This window comes from Typopeltis vanoorti, chromosome 7, assembly GCF_054136105.1.
Source record: "Typopeltis vanoorti isolate ZY-2024b chromosome 7, IOZ_Tvanoo_1.0, whole genome shotgun sequence".
NCBI classification, from domain to species: Eukaryota; Metazoa; Arthropoda; class Arachnida; order Uropygi; family Thelyphonidae; genus Typopeltis; species Typopeltis vanoorti.
In genome coordinates, this window is record NC_143555.1 from 133,956,130 (window position 1) to 133,981,860 (window position 25,731).

A 25,731-nucleotide genomic window follows, 5' to 3' on the forward strand; every position below is an offset into this window, starting at 1 on the left:
AGGGGAATGAAGGACGTAAGAATTGATCTCCAACACACGAAATCACGTGCTTTATAGATAAAATTTCCCAACTGTTATACAAGCAAAATAGTTACCACTTTAAAAACTACAATGATCATAAAAGAGAAGTTAATTTTCTGACGTGTAATAATAAACAACTCATCCCAGAAGACGGATTGATTACCCTATTTCGGAATGGATTCTCCTTTTTGTGACGTGCAGAAGGGTCTCGAATCTGTGGGTATACTATAGCAGACGACATAAATTTTGGCAGTAAAAATTTGGACCATAGCATATAGTGTACATGGAAGTAGTGTAGTATACCATTAAAAATAACTTTGTAAAATGTTTTAAATCGGTAACTAAATTATTTCATTCTGGTGAGTGATTTTTTAAAATAGTTAGCCATAAAAATGTATAGATAGAAAATTTTTAAAATCTGTAACATTTATTTTTAAGATGTATATAGGTGCACTAATCGAATTTGGGTATCAAAAAAAAATGACACCCTAATCGAAAATGCACTAATCGCGGGTGCATTAATCGAGGGATTACTGTATAGTTATGTACCTGCTTTAAGAAGGTTAATTAATTAATTGTCTTTTTATTTTAGGTTAGCTCTTATAGGGGGTATACAAGGTTTCCTTCAGATGATGACCAGATTTAAAGAAAAGCCAAATATCAAAACATTCACTATCCTTCTTGATTGTATACCTGACTCTACTACAGCTGAAGATTCACTAATTGAATGTTTGAAAACTTATAATGTGAAGCCTGATACAGATTTTTTCAATATGCTAATTAAAAGAAGAAATTTCCGTCATGATTTTAAAGCAGCAAAGGTAAATAGAAACATGATTCTGTTTCTTTTATTTATTCATCTTTTGGTAGTGAAAAATGGATGTGTAAGATTCTTGCTTATTTTTGTGAAAAACTAATGCCTTTGTCACCATGACAAAGTTGTTATGGTGAAGCAGTGTCTCAAAAAGGAGGATAACCAGTGCCATGCTCCAGGGTTCTGTTCTGGGGATATGTAATTTTCTTTTCTGTTAAATAATATAAAATAAAGCCAAAAACTGAAGGAATTAAGTATTGTTGATTTGATTTAATTAATAACATTCGACATTTCCTGCATCACAAACGTTTTTATGTTGTTTCACATTTAAACTTTGCATTTTAATGGATTCATCGATTGATGGGCAAACTTCTTAATATGGAAAAATGCTGAAAACTAAAAATACTTGATCTTAATCCTTAAAAATTTAACTTAGCCTTAACGTTTATCAACCTAAGTTTTTGAACTTAATTATCCTAAGTTATTGAGTTTAATTCACCAAAATTCTTGAGCTTAATTAACCTAAACTTTTGAACTTAATCAGCTCACATGATATATCATGTGGGCTGATTAAGTTTTAATACTGATAAGTGCAAGGTGTTGCATTTTGGAGTGCAGAAATATAAGACTGTGTGCTATATTGATGGCACTGTATTTCAGGAAGTGGATGAGAGTGATAGTTGAGAGTAGAGAGCATATTATGAGTGTTGCAAAGACTACACATCGTAGTGCCATTATGATAAGTACACTAACATGTAGGGATAAGAAGGTGGTTGTACCACTGTATAAAGCACTAGCCAGACCACACACTTGGACTGTGGTGCTCAGATTTGGTCACCTAGTTTTCATTGTGATGTGGAAACATTGGAGAGGATTCATTGATGAGTGACTAAGACAGTATCAGGACTCTGGAATGTTGGCTGTGGAGAGCAGTTGAAAGAAAGCTGATTGCAGAGTTTGGTTGGTAGGAGGAAAAGAGATGATATGATAGAGACATTTAAGTTTATGAGGGGATTTTATTGGATTAATCTAAAAGGGATTTTAAGAAGAGTAGATGGCAAGAGGGGAAGTTATGTAAGAGTGTGGTGAGGAGTAGATTTTTACATGAAGAATTATCAGTGAATGGAATGCATCACCAGAATATGTTGTTAATGCAGGGAGTATTAAGGATTTTAAGATTCAGTATGATAAATATGTTAGTCGAATGAATCTTCCATGATGAGTCTGTCAACTCCATGGAGGGTGTAATAATAATAACAGTATTATGAAAGAAAGTGACATTAAATTTGATATCTGAATTGGAGATATTAAACTCAGCTGTTTACTTTATACAAATAATGTTTTACTCCTAAATATATCTGATATAAGTCTGCAAGATTGCACAAGAATCTTAAGAACAAGTGAAATATTTTAGATCTCTAGGTACACCTTTTAGTGAAGAAAGCAAGTTTTCTTGTTCTTCCTGAGCTTGCTCAACCACTAAAGTTCTTTGCTGCATGTACCACCTTTTTCCATTCCTTTCTGTCTTGAACCTTTTCATTCCAGTCCTGGATTCCCATCTCAGCTAAGTCTTTTTGGATATTATCTTTTTGGATATGATATTCAAATACCTCTAGGTTGTTTTCCATCTGTTATGTTCCATGTTTCTGCTCCATATGAAACAATTTGGAATGTTTAGATTCTTGAGTGTGGTCTACAGTTTGTTCCTTAAGACTCTGTCAAAGGCTTTCTGGTAATCTATAATCTATAGAAATGCTATGTGCATTTCTATGTTGAATTTGTAATGTTTTTTCATTACGATTTTTAATGTAAAACTGGGTCAATGCACAATTGTCCTTTTCAGAAGCCATTTTGTTCTTTGCAAAGTTTATCTTCTACATATGATTTAAGTTTTGAAGTTAATATTTGTGCATATAACTTATAACCAGTATTTAGGAGACTTATTCCTCTGTAGTTTTCACACTTTGCACTTATCACCTTTTATATATATATATATATATATATATATATATATGTTACGTGCAAATTGTGAAATCACACAATCCATGAATGCGCTTGTACAGTTTGTGGAATGTGTAGAATTTTGTTCACTTCATGAAATGAGCAGAAAACATAATGCTCATTTCATGAATTGGGTGCATCTTGTGATAAACTGGTGAAGAGCATTTATATAATACGTGATGATTAGATTTTAGATTTGGGTGCATAGTTAAAGCATATAAATAGATGACAAACGGGTGAAGAGTGATAAAATAGTTTTCATTCAAATACTTTTATTATATAAAAATAGTTGTGTTCTTTGGCAAAACACAAGAAAAATAATATTACCAAACTTCTTTCGTTACAACTAACAAGTAAACAATAATTAAGGATTTTCACAAGACTTGTTTGGATGGCATGAAGAGTTAGGTTAGGTAGTTACAAAGAACTTGATTTTTCAAACAGCTACATTTCTTATTTGTACAACGCGTTTTACAAGAGCATCTTTTGAATCCTTGTCCATTACTAACAGAAAGTTAGCGAACTAGAGCTCTGATGCCGAGGTCTATTGGTACTTCATCTATAGATAATCCCTGAAAACTCAACCTTTTCACAACAATTTCTCTCACGCCAAGGGAAATACAGAATTGGTACAGAAATACCAATTCTGTATTTCCCTTCTTTCCTGTCAAGAACTACTCCAATCAAGTTTGCCAGATCTCCTCTACCACGATCAAAAGATGGTACAAACACATTAATACAATTTACCTAATAGTGATGATTCGTCACATATTATATAAGCCTCGGGTCATGCTCTTGTAAAACACGTTGTACAAATAAGAAATGTAGCTGTTTGAAAAATCAAGTTGTAACTACCTAACCTAACCAGTTAGTCCAGTGTTACAGTAAATTTGTACCTAACATCAGAATTCCTTTCATCGTATTTAGTAAGGTTAGTTTCTCATTGGCGTGAGTTGCACAAAACCCGCAGCTTATATAATATGTGACGATTAGGTTTTAAACATCCATATTTGTTAAATTTTAGATCCCTACATCCAAAATAGAACCTAACCTAACGAACTGTACAACAAGCGCATTATACAGTTCATGGAATGAGCAAAAGTGTTGCGCATTCCGTGAATTGTGCGATTTCACAATCTGCACATAACATATGTTAAAAACGTAATGCTCATTTCATGAATTGTGCAAAATTCTACACGTTCCACGAACTGTACAAGCGCTTTATACAGTTCATTTAATGAGCAAAAGTGTTGCGCATTCCATGAATTGTGCTATTTCACAATCTGCGCATAACAATATATATATATACACACACACACATATTGTTATGATAATTGCCTTATTCCAACTTTGTGGGATTTTTACTTGCTGCCAAATATTGATAAATAATTTTGAAAGTTTTTTGATGAATAGTCATTTGCCTGCATATTTAATAAGTTCTGTATTTATTCCATCTTCTCCAGAGGATTTTCCTGATTTATTTTTCTGTATTACTTGTTGGATTTCTTGTGATGTTATTTCTTCCACTGTGTAGTAGCATTATATCAGTTTTAGATTCATTACTATCTTGCCATAAGTTTTGAAAGAAGTACAACCAGGTTTTCTCTTTGATTATTTCAAGTTTCACTTTTTCTTTTATCTCCTTATTCATATTTCTTAGAATTTTGTGTGTATTTGGCCTCTTCACTGTAAGATCTCTTTCCAGTTTTGATATGAAGTTACTCCATGTTTCTCTATTCTTTTCTTTTCTGGTGTGATTTTGTGTTTATCCATTATTGATATGCTTTTTTCTTGCCTTTGATTATTGCTTCAATTTTCATCCAGTTGCTTATTCCCTTTCTCCCCTTCCTTTACCTTTCGTTCTGAGACATTCTATTGTGCATTTATTAATATATTTTTTAATTATTCCATTCTATCTCTATATCATCATTTTCTTTGATTTGCTATAGTTTTCCATTTATTCTTTGCAAATAAAGATAGTTAATGCTGCTATGCTGGTTCAAGAGTTGAACTCTAAAAGATTTTTGGAAATTTCTCTTGCCACTGACTTGGTTAATTTTAAACCATCTTTGATGTATTCTTAATATTCCTTGTGAGAGAGAATGATCAGATTCTATTTCTGCAGTTCTAAATACCTGGCTATCTAGTATCATATTAGCTGTTTTCCTGTTAGCTATTATATAGTATATTATACTTTTTAGGTTTCATGTTTCCCAAGTGCATTTATGGCAATCTTCATGCTTGAAAAAAGTATTAGTAATTTTTAAGTTATTATATCTGGGAAAATCCCTAAGTCTATATCCATTTCTATTGCACACCATTTATTCCTATATTTGTGACGTTATCAATGAGATATTGAGAGAATAAGGGAGACCTTATTCTCTCAATATCTCAGTCTTGTTTATATTGATAATCTATATATTATATAATATATAGTTCACCATCTATATATTGTATAATCCACTATCCACATTATGATATCTACTGCCCACTAATACAATACATAATACATAATGGTTTTACTTAAGAAAATTAATAGTATTGTTCATTTGGCAAGGAATATTCTACAGATGAATAGATGGGACAGTCATGGGGTATCCACTCTATCCCCACCTCCCTTCCACCAGCAAACTACTTAATGGAAACCTTGGAGGATAAAGCCTTATTAATTTCTGCTTCACACAGACCTACATGGCTTTGCTATACTGATGATGTGTTCTCCAACACGCCTCTAAGGCTCTTAACCCCTTTCCTAACACATCTTAATAATCAGCATCCCAAGATCTAATTCACCTTAGAAAAAGAAAGCAAAAAACAACAGTCTTCTTTTCTATGACACTTTAATTACATGCCAACATAATGGATCTGTAGCATTCTTAGCTTACAGAAAACCCACACATAGACAGATATTTCACCAACAATCAACAATAATTGATTTCAACAACAATCAACAAACACCAAACCCCCTGCCCTGCCAACAGTATGGCATTATTAAAACCTGCAATAGAACAAAATACATTATGTTTAATAAAAATGCCCTCACCACTGAACTTGAGCACATTCAACACCTTCTTAGAGAATGACTACAGTCCCCACCAAATCCAGAGAATATTATCCCCCCCCCCAGAACAGAGGCTACACTAAATCTATTATTATCATCTCATATATCTGAAGCAAATTCTAAAACGATATAACCTTATAACCACTTACAGATCATATAAAAAATCGGCATCCTGTATTCTCTCTCCTACCCCCAAAGACCAGCCAAAGTCCCTGGACCTGCCAGGTATCTGTCAGGTGCCATGCAATTGTAAGCCATCCTGTTATGGCTAAACAGGCAGGATATCCAATATCAGATATACCTGGTTCCATCACTGCAGCCACTCGTGGCTTGCTGACCATGCTTTAGACTCCTGCCAAGATACTATGGAAAAGGCCACCTTACTCCACAGAAGCAAATTCAAAATATGAAATACTTTTCCTAGAATCTGTTTCAGCCTTAAGAAACTACCCAAATCTCAATAAATTTGGTTGTATAAAAATGCCGCCAAGAGCACCCATCACAGCCCACTAAGAGCACTATTTTAGAACTTTAGACTTACCTTTGTTATTTATGCTTCAATCATACTTACCTTATGTAGTTCCTGCATGCACATATCAATTTGTTCTTTGTTTTGTGATGATGCAATTTGACTATGGCAAAATATTAATTAATTTAAAAAGTTTTCTAATCATTATATAGTTACACATTATTAATTTCCTTACATACTGTTATGACTAACCAACATATTACAAGACTTACTAGTAGAATTACATAATATATAATTCACCATCCATTATGCTGTCTACTACCTCAAATACTGTTATTATCTGTTAATGCATGTGTTCTCTGACCACTTTGCCTATATACAGGATTAAAAATCCAAGTTTCCAAGAGAAAACAATCTTGCTATCTCTGTATGAGATTAGCTAACTCACGTTCTGAGGGCATATTGCTCCATTTGTTTTTCCAGATGCACTAAGGAAGACTTAATTAAGTGAAGTTAATCCAGCTGCACTATTAAGAAGCACTTAATTAAGTGAACCACTTTTTTTTTAATAGCATTAATCATTTCTAGGAAGGTTTTGGATTCACTATCCACGATGAGAACAGTATTTTAATGATGGGAAAATTAGGAAGTTATGTAGTGTTAGGAGTTACATAGGTGAGAAGTAGTGTCTTGAGTGGAAGAGGAAACTTTTTTTTGGAGACTAAGGATTCTTATAGATATGTTTCTGCTAGGAAAGGCTGGAGACGTAAGTCAGCTTGAGTAGAGAAATATAATCTTGATCAGAGATCTTCTCTTTGCCTTTGAACTATCAAAGGCAAAGAGAGGTGAAGTAAGGTGTTTTCTTACAAGAAATAAGACAGCACTATATTTTTATAGCATCGAAGTTCACTAGGTTTCCATCTCATTGGCCTCAAATCCTATCGATACTTTTTCTGATAAGCATACACCATTTATGTATAGAAGGAAGAGTGTAGAAAAAACATACATGCCCTAGGCTGCTCTGGTATTAGTAAATAAATTATGCTTGACAATAAATTATATTCTTGTTTTAATCCTAATTTTACCAAAAAAAGCGAAAACCACTTGGCTACTTCTGTATAGAGGCAGTTAACTTTGTATCAAGTTACGTTATCATTTCATAATCCAGAGTACATTTCCTTCTCATGTACCTATAATGTCATGCATTATGGGAAGGACCATTGATGGGAAAAATCATTGATGATTGCTAATTAATTAGTGAGTTTCTTTCACTAATTAATTAACATTCTTGCACTAATTAATTAGTGAAGAAGTTGGCCGTTGATTACTTCTCCATTATTTTTGAGAGGACTAAACTAAGGACAAGGATAGTTTGATGGCTATCTTTTATTATCTCTCCTTTTTTTTAGCGGGGGGGGGGGAATAGATTATTATTATTATTATTATTACGGGCAGCTCCAAGGAATCCTTAGACTTATCAAGGGAGGCCCAACATCATGTTAAGAACAACTAATCAACATTGACACAGTATCTATCATACTTCACCTTGAACTCATTTACAGTCATGGCACCCACAACAGACTGGCACTTATTCCACTAATTCACCACTTTCCAAGTAAAAAACATTAGCTCTAACACCCTTGTTAACCACACTCTTACCAAGCTTCCATGGATGGCCTCTAGTCCTCCATGGAAGCTTGGTAAGAGTCCTATTCTCAAAAATATCTTCTGAATTAATCTTATAGAAACCCTTCAGTAATTTGAATGTCTCAATCATATCACCCCCTTTATGCCTATCAACCAATTTCTGCATCCCACAAATCATCAACCTGTTCTCATAAGTTTCATTCCATAGTCCTGCTATTATCTTGGTCAGTCGTCTCTGGATTCTCTCCACATCCTCCCCATCAAGAAGAAACCCTGGCACCCATATCTGGGCACAGGCCATATCAAGGCTCGATGCAGAGGAACAATAACCTGTCTCTGCTCGTTAAAGTGTTTTTCAGCAACCAAGTGATTTGATGAGCAGATTTTGCCACTTTTGCAATGTGTCCATCTGCCATCACTCCCAAATCCCTGGCCTCATCAGTCTCATGGAGTACATTTCCACTAATGTGATATACTGCTGCTAATCTTTTCATCCCAAAATGCAAAACCTTACATTTTTCCACATTAAATTGACATCCATTCTCCTTAGCCCAGTCTTCCAAACTATCCAAATCATCCTGCAAAATTTTAACATCCTCAGCATTCACTATTGCTCTACCCAACTTTGCATCATCCGCAAACAGATGCACAGTTCCTCTCAGATCCTTTCCTATATCGTTGATGCACAGTTCCTCTCGGATCCTTTCCTATATTGTTAATGAACAAATTAAACAGTAGCGGTCCAAGAACAGAACCCAGCGGCACACCACTAGTCACAGGGCCGTCTTTTGGACTCTATTCCTGAATAAATCACTCTCTGATATCTCTCCATCAACCACCCTCTTATCCATCTCACCAACCCTATATCCATTCTCATATGCTGCAGTTTACTTATTAGAATTCTATGTGATATCCTATCAAAGGCTTTAGCAAGGTCTAGTAGAATCACTGTAAACCTGTTACCCTTATCCAGTTCAGCCGTCACTGTGTTATAGAATGTGAGCAAGTTACTGAGGCATGATCTACCCTTCACAAAACCATGCTGTACCCCATACGGTATTCCATTTTTGTCTATCAAATCTTGTGTTTTCCTCTTGACTATTTTCTCCAAGAACTTGACAACAATTCCTGATATGCTGATCGGCCGGTAATTTTCAACAGCAGTCTTGGAACCTCCTTTATGCAATGGAATTATTTTTCCCCTCTTTCCACCCCCTTGGGACTAACCCAGACCCAAGACTCAAATTACACAAAATGGTCAAAGGCACTGACAATTCTTTAGCCGCTTCTCGTATACCAGCTCGTGTCTTACCATCCATCCCGCAGATGAATTGACATTGAGATTTTGTAATAGACTATTCACCTCCACATCATTCACCATAATTCCTGTATAACCTGTTAATTCTTCCATTTCTGCAATGTCACCACCTGGATGATATACTCTTGCAAAGTGCTCACTCAGTAATTCTACTATATCAATTGATTCGGCTACCTCCCTACCATCGGCATTCTTTAAAATCAATCTGCCATATACATTTTTTCTTTTACTTTCAATATATCGAAAAAACTGTTTGGGATTCTCTTTAGCCTGCATGGCTAATGTTCTTTCATAATCCGCTTTTGCTTTTCTTACTACACTTGTTACTCTTCTGGCCTGGGCTTTATACCGTTCATGTGCTGCAGGTCATCTTTCTCCTTAAATTCCCTCCACAGTTGTTTCTTTTTTGAAGCTCAAGCTTAATGGTGTTATTCATCCATTTAATCTCTACTTGATTTATTATTCGGACTCTAGGTATACAGTCAGCCATTGCCTCCTGCAAACACTTCTTAACCGCCTTCCATGCACTATCAACATCCAGCCCTTACAGTTTTACATGCCATGGCACTGATCCAAGCAATCTCCTAAGTTTGTCATACTTACCAGCCTGATAATTCCACATGTACCCTGTCTTAATTGTAAATTCCACACCTTTAGCCACCTCCCAAGTCAAGACCCTATGATCACTCTCACCAATTGGTGGCAATGTGGTCATATTCTTTACAGTCAAATTCTCAGATGCAATTACTAGGGCAAGCACTCTCTGACCCCTAGTATTTTCCATTACATACTGTTGCAGATAGTTATCCCTTAATAACCGCATAAAATTCAATTCCTTCTCCCATGTTTACTCTCCTCCTTCCAATCAATGTTACCATAGTTGAAATCTCCCATAATAATTACCCTCCTTCTACGCATTTGTTCTATTTGCTTATGCATACTATCTCCATCATCTATTCCATCACCTGGTCTACAGCAGCAGCACCCAATTGTATATTTTGTTCTGCTAGCCTCAATTTCACACCAAATGGCCTCAAATGTGCCCTTTTCTCTATCCTGCAATTCAACTTCTATTCTCCTTGTCTGCAGCTCATCAGCTATCATCAGTAACATTCCTCCCCCATTTTATTCTCCCTGTCACTCCTGAACACATTATGCCCCTCACATTCAATCCCACTAGCTATATCATCTTTAGTCAGCCATGTTTCACTAATGCCAATAACCTGTGGTCTGGAAGTGTCAACCAAGGCCAAAAATTCTTCCTTCTTGTTCCTAATACTCCTAGCATTAGTATACATGAATTGCAGAATCTCATTAATCCCATCCCTACCTTGATGCCTTATACTAACTATCCCATTCTGATTTGTTGTCCTTCTTATTCGCTCAGGCATATTATACTCATTCATACACTCAACTGCCTCCCTAAGGTCTGCATATCTATTTCTTCCCCACCCCTTAATAAATCTGGTTTCCCTGATTCTGCTCATTGAACAACACTTTTTCAAGTCTCCTTACACTGAATCCATTCAAATGTAAACCATCCATCTTATATTGATCCTTTCGCCCATTGAACTCGCTCCACACATCCACAAATTCCACACCACTCATCCTGCATAACCCGTGCATAAAGTCATTAGCAATTATGGTCCTTCTTCTAAACTCTTCACTGTCATACTGCACCAACAGACTAACCATCCTAACTCTCTCACTCTTCTCTTTTTTTACCTCAAACAATTCCTTCAGGTCCTCTATCATATCCATTTTATCTCCTTTCAATTCATTCATACCTGCCACCACTATCATTTCTTTCACCCTTTGCTTTTGCTCCCTAATAGACTTACTTACGTCCTTAGTGGTCGCACCAGGTTGGTACGATTTTTTCAAACTCTCAACTATCACACCTCGTACTAACGAATCTCCATACAACACTCGCTCCTTCATTTTGTGTAAGTTCACAATCATACTCTTATTTTTCTTATCATACTTTTTTTATTGGTTGGTACGCTCGGTAGACATTTGTGCATGCGCTCCAGCTGCCGCCTTGCCTTATGTATCACTCCGCTCAACCATGCGATCTCGCGCATTGCATCTATCTCATCTTTTTTATTATCTGTTAAACCATTCATTTGCTCTGTATTATTACCTTCATTTTACTTTCAATGCTGCCCTCACAGCTCTCTGGTATGACCTCACAATTTCTTATCATATCGGTATTTTTTACATTCTGACATTCAACAAAAATATCACACTCGCGACCTGAAACACACTTTAATTCCTCATTTTCCTTACATTTTCTGCACACATTCACTCCACTGTCATCATCTAATCAGACTCCAACCGCTCTCCGTAGAGCATACATCTCGCAGATAGTACATTGAATAATCTCCTCCATCATCGTCATCATCAAATTCCTGCCATGTACCCTCAAGGGGTGTACAGTTACAATTTTTGAACAAAGATGGCGAACTATTATTACTAGCTGCCATTATTTTCCTTCTTACTGCAGGCATGTACATGCTTCTATTGTATCTTATCAAATTAATAATTGAAATAACACCAAAACACACAAACAGACACACTAAGATACGAAAAGCAAACAAAACCACATAATATTCAAGCAAAATTGTCAATCATAACTTAAAATAACACATTTTATCAGGAGCTCTCAACAAACACTACACACCACCAAGGTACGTTATATATAGGTTTAGTTCCTTAGTTCCAGTTGTTTGGCAAATTACAATTTGTACTGATGATGTAGAATTAATTCTGGAGCACAAATTTTATGCGTAGTTGAGATTATCATTTGGACTTTGTTGGTTCAAAATGGTTTTAACATCATTATTATTATTATTATTATCATCATCATCATCATTATTACATCCTCCATGAATTCGGCAGCCTTATTGAGAGAGGTTCCTTCACCTAATTACATATTTATGTATTGCATATTAAAATCCTTGACACTACCAACATTAACAACATATTCTGGTAATGCGTTTCATTCACCTTTGATTCTCATTGTAAAAAATATACTCTTTGCATCCTTCTTCACCATAACTTCCAGGGATGGGTTCTGGTTCTTCCCCTCTCACTTTCAACTCTTTTTACAAATCCTCTCTGGATTAATCTCATAAAATCCCCTCGCTAACTAAAATGTCACTATCATATCACCTCTTTTCCTCCTACCTGCCAAACTCTGCAATTCGCATTTTTTTAACCTCTCTCTGTAGCCAACATTCTAGAGTCCTGTTATTGTATTAGTCACTCATTCTTGAACCCTCTCCGATGTTTCCACATCACAATAAAAACCAGGTGACCAAATCTGAGCACCCTAGTCCAAATGTGATCTGGCTAGTGCTTTTATACAGTGGCATAATCGCCTTCTTATCCCTACATATTAGCATACTTTTTATTATAATAGCACTACAATGTGCAGTCTTTGCATCACTTGCAGTATGTCCTCTACTCTCATCCACTTCTTGCAGTACAGTCGCATCAATATAGTACAAAGTCTTATATTTCTGCACTCCAAAATGCAACACCTTGCACTTATTAATATTAAAACTACAATCCCACTCCTTTGTCCAAGTCAAAACTATTCAAATTTTCTTGAAGGGAATTAATATTAGCAGTGCTACTTATAATTCTCTCCAACTTTGCATCATCAGCATACAGCTGATGATGCAAAGATGCAGATTCCCAGTCCGTCCACCACATGATATATCATTTACAAACAACATAAACAGCAGGGGGCTCAAGAACTGGACCCTGGGGCATGCCTCTGGTTTTCCTCCTTTTTTTTTCTTTTTTTGTGTCACTGCTCCATTATGAATGTGAAAGTTGAGTTAGTATAATAAAATGTGTGTTAATCCAGGACTAGATACCACAGATGAGATTTCTGAGAAAAAACTGAGGAGTGAACCGATGGTATCAGTAGTGGAATCATTAAAAATGAAGATATTAGACTTAGATTGGCTCTGCTCATACATTCTTGAATGTGTGAGCAGAGGTAATCTAAAATAGTATGTTCACTTAAACAAAATGGGAGAGGAAAGGTTAGTGAAATATGTGTTTGCTGGCAAGAAACTGACCAAAAAAAGGCCAAATTCTAGGTGGATTGATTCAGAAGTGACCTAGAAAACCGAAAAATAAAATCTGACATTGTTGGAGTGGCAACAAGCGATCAAGTAACTTGGAGGAAATTTTTTGACAGGTGTTAATAATAATGTAAACTGAATTGTGTAGTATCCTGTACACCATTTGAGAGGGTACATATCTGGAAAATGATGAGATACTTGTTTGTATCCAGTGGTGAGCTATAAGGGGCTTGCGGGGGCTCGTGTGAGCCCTTTGTTAAATTTTTCTCAAATTTGCAAGCCCCTTGCTCTTCTTGTTTAATAATCTTGTAGAACTAGAAAATGCTACTATAATTGCTACTTTAAATTCATATGGATTTTCTGATAACTATATAAAAAATCATTTCATTGCATTTTGTTCTGATGGAGCTAATGTAATGTTAAGAAACAAATCAGGTGTTGCAATCCAACTTCTACAAAAATTTCCCAACATTGTGATTTGGCATTGTGTAGCTCATCATTTACACTTAGCATTAGATGATTCGATAAAAAACATTAAAGAAATAAATCATTTTGAAATATTTATGGATAAATTATATGCTTTTTATCATCAATCACCAAAAAATCAACGAGAATTAAATACGATTGCAAAAGACCTTGGTATCGAAATTTTAAAGATCAGCCGTGTATGTTTGACCATGATGGGCAGCTTGCAATTTACGAACGGCTCTTGCTTTGTGGAGAAATTACCCAGCTTTATGCGAGCATCTTGCATTAAACGATAAATATAAGACTTTTTAAACCGACTTCTCAATTTGGAATTATTAAAAGATCTTTTAAATGATTGATATCCTACAGGAATTATCATATCTATCAGGAGCTCTACGAAGTCATAACATAAGTATGATAAGGGCTAAGTTAGAACTCCTTTTTTTTTTTTTTTCCTTGTTGCTCGATGATGTGAACCCTTTGTTAAAATTTCCATAGCTCACCACTGTGTAAGAATTCTTCTGATGTGTTTTGTGTTTGTGACAAAAGATTAGCAGAAGCATGCAATGAGCTGTTTCAGGTTTAGTGTGTAATGTGATTTGTCTTGGTCTGGTTGGCCGTGTGGTTGGTGTATCTGCTCTCCAGCCTAAAGGCTGCAGGTTCGAAGCCCGCCATGGGCATGGATGTTTGTGATTTGTGAAAATTCTAGTGGTGGTAGTCAGCAGTAGATGCCGTTGGTGGAGAAGGTACCCTCCCTCGATGAGTCTTTGGACTCCCTGGAGGTGTTACATAATAATAATAATTATTATTATTGTTATTATTATTATTGTTCCGGGAAACTCCAAGGAGTCGACAGTCTCATCGAGGAAGGCCCTAACATCATGTCAAGAACAACTATTCAACATTCACACAGTATCTATCATATCTTGCCTTGAACTCATTCACGGTCATAGCACCCACAACAGACTCTGGAAGCTTATTCCACTCATTTACCACTCTCCAAGTAAAAAACCTAGCTCTAACACTCTTGTCAACCACGCTCTTGCCCAGCTTCCATGCATGGCCCCTAGTCCTCCCACCACCAGTCATATTTTCAAAAATATCTTCTGGATCAATCTTATAAAAACCCTTCAGTAATTTGAATGTCTCAATCATATCACCCCTCCTTTGCCTATCGTCCAATTTCTGCAACCCACAAATCTTCAACCTATTCTCATAAGGTTCATTCCACAGACCTGCTATCATCTTGGTCACTCGTCTCTGGACCCTCTCCACTTCCTCCCCATCACGAAGAAACCCTGGTGCCCATAGCTGGGCACAGAAGTCCAGATGGGGTCTTATCAAGCCTCGATACAGAGGAACAACAACTTGTTCGTCTCTGCATGTTAAAGTATTTTTCAGAAGCCAAGTGATTTGGTGAGCTGTTTTAGTTACTTTTGCAATGTGCCCCCTAAACTTCAACTCCCTATCCACCAACACTCCCAAATCCCTGGCCTCATCAATCTCCTGGAGTATGATTCCACCAATGCGATATACTGCTGCTATTCTTTTCACCCCAAACCTTACACTTTGCCACATTAAATTGACATCCATTTTTCCTAGCCCAGTCCTCCAAACTATCCAAATCATCCTGTAAAATTTTGACATCCTGTGCACTCACAATTGCTCTACCCAACTTTGCATCATCAGCAAACAAGTGAGCACTTCCTCTCAAATCCTTTCCAATATCATTGATGAACAAATTGAAAAGCAGTGGTCCAAGAACAGAGCCCTGCGGCACTCCACTAGTCACAAGACGTCTTTTTGACTCCACTCCTGAATAAACCACTCTCTGGTATCTCTCCTTCAACCACCCTCCTAATCATCTTACCAACCCTATATCTATCCCCATCTGCTCCAGTTTACTGATTAGGGTTCCATGTGGTATCCTGTCAAAGGCCTTGGCAAGGTCCAGTAGTATCACTGTAAACAACCCATTACCCCTATCCAGTTCAGTAGTCACTGTGTTATAAAACGTGAGCAAGTTACTGAGGCATGATCTACCCTTCACAAAACCATGTTGTCCCCCATACAATATCCCATTTTCATCTATCCAATCCTGTATTCTTTTCTTGACTAATTTCTTTAAGACCTTGACAATGATTCCTGATATGCTAATCGGTCGGTAATTTACAACAGCAGTCTTGGAACCACCTTTATGCAGTGGAACTATTTTCCCCTCTTTCCACCTGCTCGGGACTAACCCAGACCCGAGACTCAAATTAAACAAAATGGTCAAGGGTACTGACAATTCTTTAGCTGCTTCTCGTACAACACGAGCTGGTATACCATCCAATCCCACAGATGTTTTGACATTGAGGTTATGCAATAGACTACTCACCTCCACTTCATTAACCACAATTCCCGTATAATCTACTGGTTTATTCGTTTCTGCAATGTCACCACCTGGATGATATACTTTTGCAAAGTGCTCACTCAGTAACTCAACTATCTCAACTGATTCAGTTACCTCCCTACCATCGGCATTCTTTAAAATCAATCTGCCATGTACATTTTTCCTTTTACTTAAGGATTCTCTTTACTTGCATTGCCAATGTTTTTTCGTAATCCTTTTTTGCTTTTCTTACCACATTCGTCACCCTTCTGGCATGCGCTTTATACCGTTCATGTGCCTGCTGGTCACCCTTCTCCTTAAATTCCCTCCATAGTTGTTTCTTTTTTTGCAACTCAAGCTTAATGGTGTTATTCATCCATTTAACCCCTACTTGATTAATTATTCGGATTCTAGGTATACAGTCAGCCATTGCTTCATGCAAGCACTTCTTAACTACCTCCCATGCACTATCAACTTCTAGTCCTTGCGGTTGTACATGCCATGGCACTGAACCAATTAAACTCCTAAGCTTGTCATACTTTCCAGCCCGATAATTCCACATGTACCCTGTCTTAATTGAAAATTCTACACCTTTAGCCACCTCCCAAATTAAGACCCTATGATCACTCTCACCGATTGGTGGCAATGTGGTCATATTTGTTACAGCCAAATCATCAGATGTAATTACTAGGTCAAGCACTCTCTGACCCCTAGTATTTTCCATTACATGCTGTCGCAGATAGTTATCCCTTAATAACCGCATAAAATCCGGTTCCTTCCTCCCGTGTGTCCTCTCCTCACTCCAATCAATGCGACCATAGTTGAAATCGCCCATAATAATCACCCTCCTTCCACCCATTTCTTCTATTTGCTTGTGCATACTGTCACCACCATCTTTTCCATCACCTGATCTATAGCAGCACCCAATTGTATATTTAGTTCTGCTAGCCACAATCTCACACCAAATGGCCTCAAATGTGCTCTTTTCTCTATCCTGCAATTCAACTTCTATTCTCCTTGGCTGGAGCTCATCAGCTATCATCAACAATACTCCTCCCCCCCCCCCATTTTATTCTCACTGTCATTCCTGAACACACTATACCCATCACATTCAATCCCACTAGTTATATCATCTACAGTCAGCCATGTTTCACTAATACCTATAACCTGTGGTCTGGAAGTGCCAACCATGGCCAAAAACTCTTCCTTCTTGTTCCTAATACTCCTAGTATTAGTGTACATGAATTTAAGACCCCCATTAGCCCCAACCCTACCTTGATGCCTTATATTAACTATCCCACTCAGGTTTGTTGTCCTTATTTGCTCTGGCATATTATATTCATTCTTACATTCAACTGCCTCCATAAGGACTGTATCTCTACTCCTCCCCCCCCCCTTAACAAATCTAGTTTCCCTGAATTTGCACATCCACTACATTCAGCAACACTTTCTCAAGTCTCCTTACACCGTAACCATTCAAATGCAAGCCATCCATCTTATATAGATCCTTTCGCCCATCAAACTCACTCCACACATCCACAAATTCCACACCACTCGTCATACATAACCCACGCATAAAGTCATTCGCAATTATAGCCCTCCTTTTAAACATTTCACTGTCATACCGTGGCAAAAGACTAATCATTCTAACTCTCTCACTCTTTTCTTTTGCTACCTCAAACAATTCATTCAGGTCTTCTATCATTTCCATTTTATCTCCTTTCAAATCATTCGTACCTGCCACAACAATCATTTCTTTCACCCTTTCCTTTTGCTCTCTAATAGACTCAGTTATGTCCTTTATGGTCGCACCAGGTTGGTACGATTTTGTCAAATCCTCTACTAACACACCTCGTACTGACGAGTCTCCATACAGCACTCTATCCTTCATTTTGTTCATGTTCACATTCATACGTCTATTTTTCCTGTTATACTTTTTATTATTGGTTGGTTCATTCAGTCTACTTTTGTTCATGCACTCTAGCTGCTGTTTTGCTCTTTCTATCGCACTATTCAACAACACGATCTCACTCAATGCATCTATCTCATCTTTTTTTGTTCTCTGAGAAACCATTTATACTATCATTCACACTCTCACAATTTTCATGTACAACCTTGCCGTTTCTTGTCATATCGCTATTTCCTTCATTCTGAAGGAAATAGCGATATGACAATAATAATAATGAAAGTTCTGAAAAAGAGGGTAAAAATTGTAGTATAATATTAAAATGTGAATATTAGAAAAGAACTTGACATTGTTAGCATTCAGGATCATGTTAGTGGAGCTAATCTCAGGTGCTATGGTCACTCAAACAGAATGGACGATGAAAGATTAGCAAAACAAGTGTTCTTTGCCAGGAGAAGGGAAAAGATCCAAAGGAAGACCAGATCCAGGTGAATCTGGTCTTCCTCTGGAACTTTTCTGATACATTAAAAGTGCATTAGAAGACAGAAATATAAAATCTAATAATATTGTATTCTTGACAGATAACAGATTCATTTGGAGATAAATTGTCAATAAGAAAATTGTTGATAAGATGCAACTTTTTCGTATAGTAAAAAAATCATACGGGGATGGGCTGACAAAGTTCTCGGCCTAACAATGAAAAAGCGAATTTATAATTTTAAAATTATTTTTATTTTTCAACATAATCTCCCTTAAGACTAACACATTTATTCTAGTGATGCAGCGCCATTATCCCATCCCTGTAGTGGTTCTCAGTAAAATCTGCAAAATACCCCTCTACAGCTGCAATCACCTCTAGATTCGAAGATAAACGCTGACCAGCAAGGAAGAGTTTTAGTTTTGAGAAGAGATAGAAGTCAGAAGGAGCCAAATCTGGGGAAAAGGGTGGATGTTCCAACAATTCATAGTACAGATGACTTAATTTTCCCATTGTCAAAACACTTTTGTGGGCAGGTGCATTGTCCTGATGAAAGATGATTTTTTCTTCTACAAACTGGATCTTTTCTCACGAATTTTTTTGTGTAGTCTGGTTAAAAGATTGAAATAATATTCCCTGGTTATTGTTTTACCTTTTTCAAGATAATTAATAAACAAAATGCTTTAGCATCCCAAAACACTGATGCCATGACCTTTCCTGCTGCTGGAACCGACTTTTTCTTCTTTGGTGCTGAACAATTAGCTTCTATCCACTGTTTTAATTGATGGTGAATCCAAGTCTCATCCATAGTAATAAATCAGCTTATTCAGAGATTTTCATTCAAATACGATTTTGATCTGCTGTGAGCAAGCGTGGAACCTATCTTCCACAAAGCTTTTTCATATGCAATTCTTCATGCGAAATATATCCTACACATTCTTTTGAAATGCCTGTTGTCTCAGCAATTTCATGCACTTTGACTTGCCGGTCATCCAATACCATATCAGGCACTCGATCAATGATTTCTGGTGTTGTTACACTTTTTGGACGTCCTTCATGTGGATCATCTTCAAGGCTGGTACGGCCACCTTTAAACTCAGCAGTCCATTTCTTAATTTTCAAAAATGAAGGAGAAGAGTAACCGTAAGCTTTTATGAACTTTGAATGAATTTCTTTTGGCATTAAACCTTCTTTCACAAAGACTTTTATAACTGCACAATACTCAATTTTATCCATTTCAAGGGATGCAGACAACACTTTTGCTTCTAACAGCTGTATAAAACAAACTAAATATAAAACCTTGATAGAATGACTTGCAATTTCACATGGATGCTTATGATAGATGTACCAACTTAGAAAAAAAAATCGTGTCGATAGTATTGCCATCTATCCTTGAGGCCAAGAACTTTTCAGACCACCCTCGTAATATCCTGTACATCCCCTTCCCACCTTCCCTGTATCAAATTCCTGGCATGTACCCCAAAGATAGATGTCAGGAATTTGATGATGATATATGCAAGCATTAGAGAAAACTGTTGTCAGGTGGTTAACCTTTTTTCTTTTTTCTTTTTTTTTGACAATAAGGCTTAATCTAGATGTTATATTATATTATTATTTAAGTTATATTATATATCTAAGTTATATTATTGTTCTTGTTTCACATGTTTCTTTAATTACTTTTACTGTCACAAGACGCTACGTGTCCTTGTATCTTTTCTGCAAAAGATACAAGGACATGTAGCATCAAGGTGAAAGACACATGAACATCTCAGAAAATGTATAAATGATTATTTGTTTTTTTTTTTAATATAAAGCACAGTATGTTGTACACCATTTTGCAGGAAGACCACCACACCGAATTTCACCACCCATTACATGCCTGTGGAATCATAGTGTTTCTAGTTTTTCTAATTTTAAAATATATTATTATTATTATTATTCATGACACCTCCTAGGAGTCCAAAGACTCATCGCAGGAGGACACCTATTGTAAAACTCTCCGGTTCCACCACTACACCGAACCTTTACCACCAATCATCAACATTAGCACCATCTACTGGCCACTACCACCACAGCTAGTATTTTTTTTGTCTGTAAATTGCGTGTGATCTGAAGGGCCAATTTGTCTGTATGCGGGATGAAAAACCTGAGTTTCCAGGAGATAAAACCCTGATACCTCCGTATGAGATCGGCTAACTCACCTTCGATTGAATATGTCCATATAAAGATTCCTCCCATCATGATGACAATTGAACTTAGCCCTTTTCCAATCGAAGGGTGCAACATACTGTCATTCTTCCAATTTGGCTATGGAGGCACTTAATATTATTATTATTTATTATTATTCAGGCCTCCATGGAGTCAAAAGACTCTTCGTGGGAGGTCCTTCCTAAGAAACACAAAGTCTATCATACCACTCCTTGAACTCGTTGACCGTTCTCACTCTCAACACTCCATCAGGCAATGCATTCCATGGTTCAACCACCCTCCATGCAAGGAAACCACTCCTCACCCTCTTGCTCACAGTTTCCTTTCGTAACTTCCAGGGATGGCCTCTTGTCATCACTCCTTCCTGCTGTTCAACCAAGCAAAAGAACTCCCCAGTGTCAGCCCTGTAGCCCCTCTCAACAGTGTAAAAATCTCAATCATATCACCTAAGAAACACAAAGTCTATCATACCACTCCTTGACCTCATTGACTGTTCTCGCTCTCAACACTCCATCAGACAATGCATTCCATGGTTCAACCACCCTCCATGCAAAGAAACCACTCCTCACCCTCTTGCTCACAGTTTCCTTTTGTAACTTCCAGGGATGGCCTCTTATCATCACTCCTTCCTGCTTCAACTAAGCAAAAGAACTCCCCAATGTCAGCATTTAACCAACATTGCAAAAGTCTGAATCATATCACCTCTCTTTCTTCTATCTACCAAACTCTGCAGTCCACATTCCCTCAGCCGATCCTCATAACTATCAATTTACAGTCCTGAAATCATCTTTGTTATCTGCCTTTGTACCCTTTCCACAGTTAATTATCCCCTTCAAATACTGGGGACCAAATCTGAGAACAATAGTCCAAGTGTGGTCTGATCAGGGTCTTATACAATGGAATGATAACTGTTTTATCTCTGCAGGTCAGTGTCCTTCTCATTATTGCAGCAATCCTCTGTGTTACCTTCACCACCTTTGCAATATGTCCCCTAAGTTACAGGTTTCTATCAATCATCAACTCCAGATCTCTTATCTCTCCTACTTCCTTCAGTATAACTCCTCCCATAGAGTATGCAGTGTCCCATCAATGTTTCCCAAACCTCAAGACCTTGCATTTTGCTGCATTAAACTGACCCCCATTCATTTGCCCATCTATCTAGCTTATTCAAATCCTCTTGCAGGGCCACCACATCTGCTCTATTACTAATAATCCTGACTAGCTTCACATTATCTGCAAACAACTGAATATCCCCTTGCAATTCACTGACAATGTCATTGATATAAAGGTTGAACAATATAGGTCCCAGTACTGATCCCTGTGGGACCCCACTTGTAAACCCCTGCTTCCATGAAACTGCCCCACCATACACAACTCTCTGATACCTATCAGACAGCCAATCCTGAATCCAGTTGACCAATCTGATATCCAGACCCATGTGCTGCAATTTAAATATCAGCTTATCATGTGGCACCCTGTCAAATGTCTTTGCTAATTCAAAGAAAATGGCAATATATGCCTTTCCCTCATCTAATGCTCTTGTAACTTTATCATAAAAGGCTAGTATATTGCTAAAACAAAGGCGCCCCTTCACAAATCCATGTTGACTCTGACAGATAACATTACCCTTATCTGCCCAATGCTGTATACAGTCCTTCACTAAGTAGTTAGTAAGTAGTTAGTAAGTAGTTAGTAAGATCTTTCTCCAAGATCTTACTAACTACTGATGACACACAAACTGGCCTATAATTAGACACTTCCAGTCTGCTGGCACCCTTATGCAATGGCACTAATCTTACCTTCCTTCCATTCCATGGGCACCTTTTCCGCAGCCACACTTTCATTGAAAAGCCAAGTCAAAGGCACTGTCAGTTCCCTAGCACATTCTCTCAAAACTTGTGGTGAAATATCATCCAGTCCCACAACATTACTGACATCCAGAGTACTCGGTATTTGAAACCCACTCTCCTCCTGCACCTCTAAACCTCGAACCTGCCCTATCCCTCTAGCATTAAAACTGACTCCTCCAGGATGAAATACTCCAATAAAGTGTTCATTAAACAATTCTACTATGTCTTCTTCATCAGTCACTCTATTCCCATTTTTATCCCACAATATCATCCTTTCACAGTCGTTTCTCCTCTTACTGGCCACATAGCTAAAAAATTCCCTAGGATTTTCTTTGGATCTTAGGGCCAATCTCCTCTCATATTCCAGTTTCGTCTTCCTTACAATACTAATCACTCTTCTAGCCTGTGTCTTATATTCTTCATGCATCTTCTCCTCACCTGTCTCCTTATATCTCTTCCATAGCCTATTTTTCGCGTGCAATTCCTGATTAATATTGTTTGTCATCCACTTTACTCTGAATTGTGTCTTCTGCTTCATTCGTGGTATACATCTTACCACTGCTGTTAACAAATATTCTTTCACAATTTCCCACACACTAATGATATCACGGCCCTACAATTCCTCCCTCCATGAAACTTCCCCAAGTTGACGTCTTAAACTATTATAATCACCTGCCTTATAATTCCAAATACATTCCCGTCTCTTTGATACTCCTGCATGTCTTCATTTTCCAAGTCAAAACCATATGGTCACTCTCACCAACTGGTGGGAGAGATGTCATCTCAGTTATTATCAACTCCTCTGATGTTATAACCAAATCCAAAACTCTTGAACCTCTTGTTCCCTCTAGTACATGTTGCCTAAAACATTTGTCCCTCAAGAATTCTAGAAATTCCATTCCCTTATTGCTACATGCATCTTCCTCTCCCCAGTTTATACTACTGTAGTTAAAATCTCTCATAACAATCATTCTTCTTGCATTTCCCAAACTCAACTGTCTAAACATTTTCTGGTCCCCACCCTCTGTACTCCTGGGTCTGTAGCAAACCCCACTAAATATCCTGTCTTGCCCACCTCTTAGAGGACACCTCTAAGAGGTGGGCAAGACTATGTCCTCTAAGAGTCTCCACTCTTAGAGGACATAGGTCGTCGCTTATCATAAGCAGTACTCCACCACCATGCTTTCCCTTCCTATCCTGCTGAAAAATGCTGTACCCAGTGACTTTTATTCCTGTTATTATATCCTCTTCTGTCAACCACGTCTCAGTGATCCCAGTAATTTTTTTTTGGCCAGGTTGATGCTATCTGCGCCACCAATTCCTCTCCCTTATTCCTGATACTCCTTGCATTAGTATAAGCATATAGATGCCGTTGTTTCTATACTCAGCTTTATCCTCTCTAGACTCCACTGGGCTCAGTGTTACCTAATGTCATCCCCCTTCTCCCATTCCCACAACAGGCCATCCCTGCTACCATCCTCCCTGGGACACACTGACTTTTTCAGAACAGCAATCTCTCCAGATGCCTATGTCCTTTCTCATTTCTGATAAAGAATATGAAATTGTTTATCTGAAAAAATCAACTAATAATTACTTAAGTATGCTATTTTAATATATATTCTTTTTTTCAAATGTGTATAAATAAAATATAAGCTTATAATGCTTATATATATATATATAAACTGTTTTTCTCTCTTTCACTTTTCTCATTAAGCATTGCCTTACATTATTAAGCAATGAAGGCCTTCATCCAGATATTGTAACATTTGGAGTTCTAGCACTTGGATGTTCTGTTCGTAAAGAAGGATTGAAACTGCTTGCTGATATGGAGGTTTGAAAATAATTTAAATGCAGTTTGATAATTTATATATTATTATTATCATTATTTATATGAGTCAAAAGACTCATTGCAGGAGACCCACTCTGTCTATTAACTCAATGTCTATCTTACATCTCCATAAATCTATTCACTGTTGGGATGCTTTCACCTCTGACAGTCCATTCCACTTATTCACCACTCTCCAAGTAAAGAACCGAGTCTACACATCCTTCCATTCACACTTTTAGACATCTTCCGGTGTGGCCTCTTGTTTTCCCTCCCTATTCTCCATGTATTGAAAACTTTCTTCTGTATCAATCTTATAGAATCTCTTTAGTAACTTATAAGTTTTTATCCTATCCCATCCCCTCTCCTCCACCAGTTAGCTGAACTCTGCAACCCACACACCTTCAATCTGTCCTCATAGGGAAAATTCCACAGACCTGTCACCAGCTTGGTCACTCATCTCTGAATCCTCTCCACCACCTCCCAATCCCCAAGAAATGCAGGTGACCAAGTCTGTGCATAAGTGGCTGAATCATAGATTTATAAAGAGGAATAATAACCTCCCTGTCTTTACTTGTCAATGTGTTCTTCAGCATCCAAGTAATCCTCTGAGCTATTTTGCCAACTCTTGCAATATGTCCTCTGAATTTTAATTCTCTAACCACCATCACCCTTTGATTCCTTGCCTCATCAATTTCCTGTAAAATAGTCTTTCTAGTAAAAAAGTGCCATCAGTATGATACAAAATGTGTAATATTTTCATCCTAAAGTGCATTATTTTACATTTTACAACATTAAATTGACAACCATTGTCCTTTATCCACACTGCCAATTTATTTAAATCATCTTGTGATTTAAATACATTTATAATATAATTATTTAAATAAATAAATAAATAAATTTAAATAAGATATCTACATCACCTTTATCAACTATTGCTCTCCCCAGTTTTGCATCATTGACAACTGAATATCCACCTTCAAATCTTCTGCTATATCATTGATGTATGAATTAAAGAGTTGTGGTCCTGGTACAGAGTCCTGGGGCACTCCACTAAGTGCTCTAATTCACCTTGATTCCACTTCATACACAACCCCCTCTGATGTCCGTCTATCAGCCATCCTCCTATCCATGCCACCAGCCTCACATCCATTCCCGTTTGATCTAACTTATGTAATAGTTTTCCATATG

The 25,731-nt window shown here is 37.2% G+C and overlaps 1 protein-coding gene across 1 annotated transcript in view; it reads left to right on the forward strand.

The window, feature by feature from the left end:
• The window catches only part of LOC150105084 (pentatricopeptide repeat-containing protein 1, mitochondrial), a 135,306-nt gene that overhangs the window by 95,203 nt on the left and 14,372 nt on the right, over positions 1-25,731 (forward strand). The window contains exons 7-8 of the mRNA XM_090396141.1: positions 614-842; positions 24,430-24,546. Of these exons, the coding sequence (XP_090252267.1) occupies positions 614-842; positions 24,430-24,546 (346 nt within the window). The remainder of the gene's footprint in view (positions 1-613; positions 843-24,429; positions 24,547-25,731) is intronic.